This window comes from Orycteropus afer, unplaced genomic scaffold (genome assembly GCF_000298275.1).
Source record: "Orycteropus afer afer isolate SDZICR_OR568_19922 unplaced genomic scaffold, OryAfe1.0 scaffold00246, whole genome shotgun sequence".
NCBI lineage: Eukaryota > Metazoa > Chordata > Mammalia > Tubulidentata > Orycteropodidae > Orycteropus > Orycteropus afer.
The window spans coordinates 2894475-2906435 of NW_006921833.1; the positions used below are offsets into that span (position 1 = coordinate 2894475).

Consider the following 11961-nt stretch of genomic DNA (forward strand, 5'->3'; position numbering starts at 1 on the left):
AAAGAATTGGCCAGGGAAAACCTTATGAATAGCAAAGAAACACTGTTTGGAAGCACAGGTTAAAGAGTCCCAAATGTCTAACTTTTCCAAACTGCTGTATCACTCCGTCATCTCTAACATCAACTACTCCTCCTCCCCTCGGTATTCTTCCCATCTTTGGGTTCTGTAATAAGGTGCAACCTCTCATGGAACTCACAAGCCATCAAGGAAATGGCTCATGCAGTTGTAGAGATTGGCAAGTCCCAGATCTGTGGATCAGACAGCAGTCTGGAGGCCTCTTCTGATTTATGTGGTAGCAGGAGCTGACAAACCAAATTCAGTAGGTCAGACAATCGGTTTACAAGGCTGCAGAAGCTGGTGAATCTGGTCAGATGATAGGCTGCTGGCTCAAGTCTCAAGAACTGCAAGTCGGGTGATGATGAACTAGATGCAGGATCCAGAACAAGAGAGGGAACTTGCCAAAGCATTCATATACACTGGATAAAGACTGTATCCTCAAGGGAACTCTCCCTACTTAAGCAAGATGGTACAAGGGTCTGTGAGGTGGTGACTGGGGCAATGTTGATGAATTAAGTCACACCTTCCAGTAAGGCAGTAAGGAGGGTGACTTGAGTCACCCCTTGTAGTAAGGGGTGATGCATCTAGCCCTAATTCTCCTTCATTAACATAACAGACAACTGATTCCAAAATGGGACCCTAACCATAGGCATAGAGACTAGGATTTACAACAAATCACAAAATGGAGGACAATGACTAGAAGTTTAAGTAATTCCCTGCACCACAGATGGTATTTAAAAGTAGAGCCATTTAAAAAATTAAAAAATAAAAATAAAACAAACTTACTGCCATCGAGGGGATTCTGACCCATAGTAATCCCTTCTTTGGTTTCCGAGCAGTATCTCTACGAAAGTACGTTGCCCAATCTTCCTTCTGAGGAGTGGCTGGTGGATTTGAACTAGCAGTCAAATGCTATAAGCACTAGGCCACCAGAACTCCATTTAGACCAGCTAATACATTGAATGAGAGGAACAGGGGAAAGAATGGAATTCAAGACAAATATAACTACCTGGATAGTGTTCTGGAAAATTGCCAGGTCTTTCATTTTGTCTCTATCTTTGTTCCTTCTCTATCAAATGAACAATATAATTATCTGCCTAATTATAAATTATTAATATAATTATAAATACTAAAATTCACTGCCATCAAGTAGATTCCAACTCACAGTGACCCCCATCAGGTTTCTGAAACAGTAAATCTGTACAGAAGTAGATTGCCTGGTCTTCTTTCCACAGAGTGGCTGGTGGATTTGAACTGCCACCCTTCTGGTTAGCAGTCAGATGCCTTAAGCACTGTGCCACCAGAGCTCCTATAAATATAAATACATAATATTTTACCTGATTATTATATTGTATATTTATTTAGATTTATATAGGCTTGAACTTAACCTTCTATTGCCTCTTGCCGTGATCTAAGTTTCCACTTCAGTCACTAGTTTTCAGGACTAGTCAGAAAGAGACTTAAAATTGTCCCCAACAGAGCCTTCCACCCTCCTTACCCCAAAATAAGGTTGCAGAAATTCCAGGTTAAGGGAGAAAGTTGGGCAGGCCTGATAAGAGTTAGTGTCTGACAGCAGCATAAAACACAAATGCAACCAGTGCCTTGGAGTCAGGTCTGACTCATAGTGACCACTCCTTGGGTTTCCGAGGCAGTATCACTACAGAAATAGATTGTCCAACCTTCCTTCCAAGGATTGGCTGGTGGATTTGAACCACCAGCCTTCTGGTTAGTAGTCAACTGCCTTAAGCATTACGCCACCAGAGCTCCTACATAGTGACTGTGGAATGTCACATGAGAAGATAGGAAGATGGAGAATGTGGCTGTTGAAGCTTTGTTCTCCCTACAGGAGAAGCAGCCACTCCTACTGGACAGTGTCGTTATGTAGACTATAGGCTTGTAGTAGGCAGTAACTTAGCTCATTCTGAAGCCAGCACCACTCCACTTGACCTCCTACTGTGCCCTTCAGACCATTCCATAAATAGGAGTCTAATTGAATTGACTAGCAAGAAGGAAATAATGTTTGTAATGTAGATTGAGCCTGCAGACATTTCTCAACAGGGCTTTAAAACTGCCACTGAAAACAAGCTTATATTTTATTCCAATTATGCTGAAATGAGTTCTGCTGTATTTATATATTGAAAATATTCAGAACAGTTTAATTCAGTGAGTGGCAACATTTTTCATAGCCCCAAGGCACTATTTGTCATATTGTGGTGGCTTGCATATTGCTATGATGCCGGAAGCTATGCCACCAGTATTTGGAATACCAGCAGGGTTAACCATGGAGGAAAAGTTTCAGCAGAGCTTATAAACCAAGACAGACTAGGAAGAAAGGCCTGGTGATTTACTTCCAAAAATTAGCAAATGAAAACCTATGGATAGCCATAGCACAGGACTGGACAGTGTTTCTCTTACACATAAGGTCTCCATGAGTCGAAGTTGACTGGATGATAACTACAAAGCACTCTTAGAGTCCTTAGGTGGTACACATTGTTAAGAGCCTGCCTGCTAACCAAAATTAAAGGTTTTAATCCAGCTAGAGGTACCTCAGAAGAAATACCAGACAACCTACTTCTGAAAAAACAGTCATTAAAAACCAACCTCATGGGGTAGTTCTACTCTGACACACATGGGGTTCTCATGAGTTAGAACCATCTCAACAGCAACTGGTTTGGTTTGGTTTTAAAGCATTCTTTGGGATATAGTGGAAGTGAAGAAGAGGAGAAGAAGGTGGCTGAGGAGGAAAAAGTGGGAGAAAGACTATACTCAAGCTAGAAGATGAATTTGTACATTTACTCAGGATTCTTTTGAGGTTAGAAATATAGCCATCATATCCATGTATTCTAGACATGAGTCATTTCAGAACCACCCTCATGGTTTCTGCCATACCATTTTAGCTGTGCTATTATTCATTCATTCCTTCAACAGATATTTACTGAATGCTGCTATATGCCAATGCAGAGGAGCTCTAGTGGCATAGTGGATAAGGTTTTGGCTGTTAACCAGAAGGTGGTTCAAACCCACCAGTTGCACCATGGGAGGAAGATGAAGCAATCTACTTCTGTAAATACTTGCAGCTTGGAAATCTGATGGGGGTCACTATGAGTCAGAATCAACTCAATAGCAGTGGGTTATTATTATTGGCTATATGCCAAGCACTTGTTTCAGGTCCAAGGAAGCAGCAGGAAATAAGACAAAGTCTCTGCCCTCTGGTGCCACATTAGTGCAGTACTCAGAGGAGGGGGTGCAGGAAGATAGAAGCTCAGGCTTCTGCACTGACCGTGTGGAGACTGAGCTTCACTTAAACATCCATGCTGAGCCACCTTGTAGGCTATTGTGTAGTAAAGTCCAGGGAACATAAGGGAATATGATTTACTTTAAATTTTCTCTTTTTAAATAAAATATGCATATGGGAGTATTGCATACAAAATCATAGGGTTACTGTACTGGTTATATTTTCTAAACATGATAAATGAAATATATAAAAATGTTTGGTTTTCTTCATAATGCTTCTTAATTTTTATTATTATTTTATTTTTATTTTTGGATAGTTTTAGGAAGAGTGAGATTATTCCCTGTTTTCATCTGTAAGAATATAAATGCCAATAGCTCAAGAGTCTTGTCTGGTCTGTTTACCACTATCTCCCTAATGCTTTTGTGGAAATATTTACTCAGACTCAGAACTTAAAAACAAGATCTTATGGATTATACTCACTGCACTGCAGGAAGGAAGGAGAATATTCACCAATGAGAAGCTGGGCTGTTTCTTCTGCCTCAAGTCTTTAATTCAGGAGAATCACAGCTTTCCTTTGCATGCCAGCCTCTCCCAGATGTGCCTGTGGTCTGCAGGCAAGACCAGGTTTTATGACTTTCAGGAGGAAAGATGAAAGAGAAGCATAGCAGAGCCAAAGGGAATGTGGGCCTCATGGACACAAGGGAGCAAACTCCAAAAGGGTGATTTGAAAGAGCACTGATAACCTGCGCTTTGCATATTTGTCCAAAAAATATTTATGATCTATGGAGGATGGAGAGGGCAATGAAATAAATTGTGCCTCCCCTCTGCCAATATATGAGTTGGAATCCTAACCCCTATACCTATGGAAAGGAGCTTTGGTGGTACAGTGGTTAATGCATCCAGCTGCTAACCAAAAGATTGGCAGTTCGAACCCACCAGCCACTCTGTGGGAGAAGGATGAGGTAGTCTGCTTCCGTAAAGATTTACAGCCTTGGGAACTCTCTGCAGCAGTTCTACTCTGCCTTGTAGGGTCACTGTGAGTCGAGTCAGAACTGGCTCAGTGGCAATGGGTATATACTTGTAGAGGTAATCCCATTTGGAAATAGGGTTTCCTTGCTTATATTAATAAAGCCATATAACTGCAGAGTATGTCCTAAATCTAATCACTTCTGAGATATAAAAAGAGCTATTAGACATAGAAGGAAGTGCAGATGGGGGAACATAGGTGCCATGTGAATAACCTCAAGGAACCAAGGACCACTGGGAGTGCAGAAGCTGAAATAGATCTTCCTTCAGACCAAACAGAGAAAGACTTCCCTTAAACCATTGGCCTAAATTTGGTCTTCTAGTTTCCTAAACTGTTTCCTAAATTTCTGTTCTTTAGAGCCATTCACTCATGTTATTTCTGCTACTATAGCATTAGTCAATGAAGACAGAGGATGTCACGGTATTTGTCCAGGACAGTAGGACATTAAGGGACACTGTTGAGATCTTTAAATTTCTAAACTATGGGACATGATGTCCTATTGCTTATAGAGGGGCTGATTTCGCCATGAGTGTCCAACCCTGCCTGGTGCGTAGGTGGTACTCAATAAATGTTATTGATAAATGAATGCATATTAACATTTTGAACTTGTATCCATGTCCCACCTCTTGTAGCACAGGAAGTACACCTGTCTAATAAGTATGGTGTGGGCAGGGGGTAAGGTAGAGTGGTAGCAAGCCCTTGGGGCTGCAGCTCTAATGTCACATGTTCTGGTCTCTTTTATTATTCATCTAAAACTTGCATTTTGATCATCCATCTGATGGGGAATTATCAGTTGCTATGGAGTTAATTCAGATTCATGGTGACCTCATGTATGTCAGAGTAGAAGTATACTCCATAGATTTTCAGTGGCTGGTTGTTCAGAAGCAGATCAACAAGGTCTGCTCCCAAGGTGCCTCTGAGTGGACTTGAACTTCCAACCTTTTGTTAACAGCCAAACATGTTAACCAGGGAGAAAAGAACAGGTTTATTTATTCCCCCCTGAAGCCTGAGTAATAACTATATTCGTTTTCTCTAAATTTAGGCTCATTAGTATTCTAAACTTAAAACACTACCACCAAGAACAACCAAAAAAAAAAAAAAAACCACAGTGGTGTTGGCTTGAAGAATACGTGGTTATTATAATGCAGTGATTCATCCCAATATTATACAGAATTACTCCCCAATTGCTGGTAGCACTGAACAGTTGCAGACTTCCCCTATAAGCATAGGCAAGGTTTAAACTGTAGGTTTAATAACTGTATTGTAACTGTACCCTCTCTGCAAGCAATCAGAGGGAAGGGAAAATCCAGGAGGCAGAGCCAAGCATCCCCACCTCCTCCTTCCAAATGTACCCATCTGAGAAGTCAGTGGTGATAAGTGAGAAAGGAGGAGAAAAGCAGCTGATGGAAGTGTTCTATCCATAGGTTTTCTCCTGGGGATTGGAGAAGAATTCCTTTTCCTTTATACCAACATGGGAAGTTCCTGAGTGGTGCAAATGGTTAAGTGCTTGCTACTAACTGAAAAGTTGGTGGTTAGAACCCATCCAGAGGTGCCTTGGAAAACAGACAAGCATGGTCTTCTAGTTCTGAAAAGCCACAGCCTTGAAAACCTATGGATCATTTCTACTCTACACATATGAGATCATTATGAGTCAAGACGGACTTGAGAGCAACTAACAACAACAACATGGCAATATGAGGAGTGGGGAATAATACCACTGAACCAGTATTTGAACATTAGTAACACTTTAGGAAATCTGTTAGTCCACGTTGGTGTTAGTTACCATGGATTTGACCTCCAACTCACAGTGGAACTGCTCCATAGGGTTTTCTTGGCTGTAATCTTTATGGAAGCAGTTCGCCAGGCCTTTATGCTGTGCTGCCACTGAACGGCTTCCGGCCTCCAACCTTTAGGTTAGCAGCTGATCATAAACCACTTGAGCTACCCGGGCTCCTGCCCCTAGAATCCATTGTGTTAGCATATTCATTTACCTCACCCTCTTCTGCTACAAGGTTGAAATGCTTAAATATTTGGATGTTACTCAACTTGGATGTTGATATGGTGTCAATAATTAGGCAGCATTTGACCTTAGAAGATTCTGAAGCAATGTACAACATGTCTTGTTGCTGCTTCTGAAGATGTATAGAAATAATGACCACTTTCCCAAAATTATTTTTGAGAAACTGTCAAATGTAGATGTAATGATATCTTAGATATCCTCATATGATTGATATAAGGAGAAAGCCAGCTTTCTCCAAGGAACAGAGAGGTTAGAACAAAGCCAACTAGAGACATGCTGATAGCAGCAGTGGTGTGGCTAATACACATTAACTTCACCAAGCAGCAAAAAGCTCAGAGGGCAAGGAAATGAAATTTCACATCTCACAAGAACTGTGCGAGTATGTATGCATACTCTCACATGGTCGACTCTACTACGGCACATAACAACAACAGCTTTTAGGCTAAATCCTAGATTGTATCAGAGAGGGACTAGAGGTGGGAAAGAATTGTTATATGACTACTTCTTAATTTTTCTCTATTTCTGTTTTTTGTTAATTTTTTTTTTTTCTGTTTCTGTTTATAGCATGGTAATTTTAATTTGGCTATACAGTAATGAAATCAGCTTTCATGGATAATTGCAGACTGGATTCATTGTTTTCTAAGTCAAATTACTTTATGCCATAATTTCTAACTCAAAGACAGACAACATTTTGAGGGATTTGAACAAACTAATAAACTGCATACAATTTGAAAATGCATTTGAATTGTCACCAAAGTTATCCAGAATATCTCAATAAAATGTACCTTGATTGTTATAACTTCTGATTAATAAGGAATATCTAAATGCTTTACTGATGTTATTGTTATTATGTGCCATCAAGTTGTCTCCAACTCAGAGCATCTTATGTGTAACAGAATGAAACCCTGCCTGGTCCTGTGCCAGCCTCATGTTCCTTACTATGACCCCATTGCCGCCGCCACCATGTCAATCCATCTTGTTGAGAGCCTTCCCCTCTTTCGTCGACCCTCCACCCTACCAAGCATGACATCGTTCTCCAGAGAATGGTCCCTTCTGACAACATGACCAAAGTAGGTGAGATGAAGTCTGGCCATTCTCACTTCCAAGAAGCATTCTGGCTGCATTTCTTCTAGGACAGATTTGTTAGTTCTTTCAGCAGTCCATGGTACTTTCAGCATTCTCCGCCAACACCACAACTCAAAAGCATCAATTCTTCTTCATTCTTCTTTAGTCATTGTCTAGCTCTCGCATGCATATGAGGTGATTAAAAATACCATGGCATGGGTTAGGTGCATCTTAGTCTTCAAGGAGATATCTTTGCTCTTCAGCACTTGAAAGAGGTCTTTTGCAACAGATTTGCCAATGCAATATGTCTTTTGATGTTTTGACTGCTGCTTCCATGGGCATTGACTGTAGAACCAATATGAAGTCTTTGACCACTTCAATCTTTTCTCCATTCATCATGATGCTGCTTATTGATCCAGTTGTGGGGATTTTTGTTTTCTTTATATTGAGGTGTAATCCATACTGCAAACTGTAGTCTTTAATCTTCATCAGTAAGTACTCCAAGTCATCCTCACTTTCAGCAAGCAAAGTTGTGTCATCTGCATATCTCAGGTTATTAATGAGCCTTCCTCTAATCCTGATGCTATGTTCTTCATATAGTCCATGATTGGATTCTATGCTTCACTAGCTGATTCTAAATTCTAGGAGCTTATTTACTTAGATGTCATGAAAATGTAATGATGTATACAGTACAGATCAAGTGAGATTCAGTTTTATAAGTATTTTTTAGTAGGATGTGTACTCTGCCTGGAATGTCCAGCATAATCAAAGACTGTCAAAGACTGGAAACAAACTCTTGAGATTAACTAGTGTAATCATTTATAGTTGGGGAACTTGATACCCAATCTTGTCCAAGGTCATTTGCAAGTTGTTGTTGTTGTTGTTAGGTGCTGTCGAGTCAGTTCTGACTCATAGTGACCCTGTGTATAGTAGAACGAACCACTGCCCAGTCCTGAGGCATCCTCACAATCCTTGCTAGGCTTGAGCCCATCATCACAGCCACTTTCAGTCAATCTTGTTGAAGGTCATCCCCTTTTTTGCTGACCAGGCATGACATCCTTCTCCAGGGAATGGTCCCTTCTGACAACATGACCAAAGTAGGTGAGATGAAGTCTGGGCATTCTACCATGGTGCTAGACACTCAATAAATCTTGGTTTTGTTGTCTGTGTTTGGGGACCACCCACTCTCTGTACCTTTCTTTTCTTCCTCTCTTATTCATCTTTTCCTCTTCCTATGTGTTTCTCTGTTTCTTTTTTCCAAGATTTTCCCTCCCTACCCTTATCTTAAGGAGCCCTAATGTTGCAACAGTTAAGTGCTCAGTTGCTAACCAAAAGGTTAGTACCTCCAACCTCACCTGCAGGAGAAATACCTGGTTGGTTATCTGCTCTTGTAAAGGTTACATTCTCATAAACCCTGTGGAGCAGTTCTACTCTGTCATATTGGGTCACTGCAAGTCAGAATCAATTTGATGGTACTTCCTTGGAAGGAATAGTGGGCAAGCTACTTCCCTAGTGATATTGCCTCGGAAACCCAAGGAGGGGTCACTATGAGTGACTCAAAGGCACAGTCAGGTCCGACTTGATGGCACATAACAACAACAACAACAGCACCTATATCTTGGGCTTTCAACGAGTATTTATTGATAATAATCTCAATCAAAAAGCACTTATAGAGCACTTACTATGAAACAGGCACTGTGCTAGCAACACTAGATTTAAATACAACTGCCTGTAGTGCTCTTGAAGATACTTTAAATTCATTTGCATGCATGAGCTGTATTCTTGCCAGGCAAATAAGTTTGCAAACTACATCCACTTGAAGTTGTTGTTGTCATCAAGTCAATTTCAACTCATAGTGACCCCACACAACAGAGTGCAACTGCCTCAGAGTGTTTTCCTGATTGTAATCTTTACAGAAGCAAATTGCCAGGTCTTTTCCCACAAAACCACTGGGTCAGATAGAATCACCAACCTTTTGGTTAATGGTGAGTATTTAACCATTTGCAGCACTAGAGCTACTGAGCTTGAAGTTAAACAAGGCCATGTTGTCAGCCAAATTGTGTTCACATTTTCTGTGCTTCCAAAAGGGGGGGAGTGGTAGACCATAGGGAAGAGCCAGGAACCCTTGAATAGGGATCACTGGAATGTCAGAAAGCAACAGTGAACAGTAGTGGAGGAACAAAAGTCAAAGGATAGCCAGGCATGTCCTTTTGACTTGTGAATCCAACTTCTGACAATTAGTCTGAGGAAAAAATTATAGATCTGCTCAAAGACAGAGCTTAAATATGCTCCTTGCAGTAGAGCTCTGGCAGCACAGTGCTTACGGTATGTGATTGCTAACTAGAAGGTTGTTGGCTCAAATCCACCAGCCACTCCGCTGAAACAAGACTGGGCAATCTACTTCTGTAAAGATTTATCACGTCGGAAACCTAGTGAGGATCACTGAGTCAGAATTGACTTGATGGCAGTGGGTTTGTTTGTTTGTTTTTTTAATCTAACAGTAAAATCATCACAAGTGATCCGTACAAGCTTAAATAAATCAGAGGGCGATTCATCAATGTGGAAAAGGGACTAGGTTATATTATTCACTGACAAAAGTAGGATACAAAGCAAAATTTACTGGGTGAACCTGCGTTTATAAGTATATTTGAATAGAAAAAGAAAGGGAGGCTAGCAAGATATTAGTAATAATTGACTCTGAAGGTCAGATTATGAAGTTTTTCTTTTTACGTTTTGTTTTCTGTATATATATGTTCATATATATTGTTGTTGTTATGTGCCGTCAAGTCGGACCTGACTCATAGAGATTGTTCCTTGGGTTTTCCAGGTGGTATCACTACGGAAGTAAATTACCCAACCTTCCTACCCAGGAGTGGCTGGTGGGTTTGAACCGCCAGCCTTCTGGTTAGCCGTCAAGTCCCTTAGGCATTATGCTACCAGAGCTCCTTTCATATATGTATGTGTGTATGTATATATATATACACATACACACACACACACATGAAAACCACTAAACACACACACATACTAATGTGTTGGTGTGTTGGCGTTTTGTGAGTAGAGACAATACAGATAATCAGGTAAGTGGATAGAGAGAGAAGGGAGGTAATCGCCATGTTCAGGTGGCACATAGAGTCCGATGTCTAGCCAGACAATGTTCAATGAACCCTGTAAAGAACAACTTAACTAAAGCGAAATGCCCTGGATCCTGGATGTTGTGTGTGAACGTATCCTTTCTGCCATCAGGTCGACGCCCATGGCAACATTCTCCTCAGCACTTTGGAAATCAGGAATGAGACGACCGGCTCGGAAGTACTCACAAGCGTGAGTGATCCTAAGGCCACCATGTACTCGTATGACAGCGCCAGCATCCAGTACCGCAAGCCCCTGAGCAGCCGCGAGGCCTACGGGCGCGCCCTGGACCGACACGGCGTGCACAGCAAGGGCCGCATCCGCAGGCGCGCCTCGCAGCTCAAAGTCAAAATCCCTGACTTGACTGATGTGAACTCCATAGACAAGTGGTCCCGGATGTTTTTCCCCATCACCTTTTCTCTTTTTAACGTCGTTTATTGGCTTTACTATGTACACTAAGGTCTGTCCTCATGGCTCAATTTAGAGTACTTTTCTCTTGTCTTGTTTTTTAACCCCACAGGTCCCCAGCAGGGATACTGCTGTGTTTTTTGAGGTAGGAGATTCAGCCATCCAATTGGTTTTAGGTCTTGCATATCAATTTTATTACTGCACCATGTTTATTTCAAAAAAGAAAAAAGAAAAAAAAAAAAACAACCTTTTTTTCCAGTCTACCGTGGTCCAGGTTATTAGCTCTTTCAGAGCTCTAAAATTGCCATGTTTACAAAAACAAACTAACACAAAGAGAGAAGTTAGACAGTAGATCTTTAGCAGTCTTTCCTAGTCTCCCTGGATTTTACCGATTTATCTTTTTTAATGGATATGAAGAGAGGACCCAGCTCTCTGCCTGCACTTCTTCCTGGCAAACTGTAACAACCTCGTGCTGCCAAAAAACAACAACAACAACAAAATTTTTTTCCAGGATCTCAGAAGAAAAACAAAGCCATTGACAAGTTACAGGTTTCCAGGAAGAGGAGAAATCATAAAGGAAACTAGAAGAGGAAGGAAGACTCCTCTCTGCCCTTATATCCCCTGAAGTCCCTTGTGGAAGGATCCTCAGCTCCCTAGGGAGGATAGAGAGGAAAAGTTAGGCACACTGAAATGGCCATCTTCACCTCATCTCTTAGCTGGATAGCCTGAAAAATACTTTTCTCTCAGGTCTCCAGGCAAAATTAACTTTTGAGTCCAACCTAGTAGCCCTTGGGGACATTTTTTCTTCTTCTTCTTTTTGAGACTGAGGAGTTTGCGGAGAATTGAGCATTTTTTCTAACTGACCATCTCAAATGAGCAGCCCTGAATTCATTTCATTACCCTGGAGTCGGTTAATGCTGTGCCATGAAACCAACTCCCACATTTCATGTTCCTGCTCCAGCGAGAGGGAGATAAGGGGCCAGGGAGAGGACGAAGGTAATGGTGGGCAATTTCTGC

The 11961-nt window shown here is 41.2% G+C and overlaps 1 protein-coding gene across 1 annotated transcript in view; it reads left to right on the forward strand.

Annotated features, from left to right (window-relative positions):
* Positions 1–10995, forward strand: part of GABRB1 (gamma-aminobutyric acid type A receptor subunit beta1) — a 684756-nt gene extending 673761 nt beyond the window's left edge. The window contains exon 9 of the mRNA XM_007949429.2: positions 10651–10995. Within this exon, the coding sequence (XP_007947620.1) occupies positions 10651–10995 (345 nt within the window). The remainder of the gene's footprint in view (positions 1–10650) is intronic.
* Positions 10996–11961: the final 966 nt, after the last annotated feature.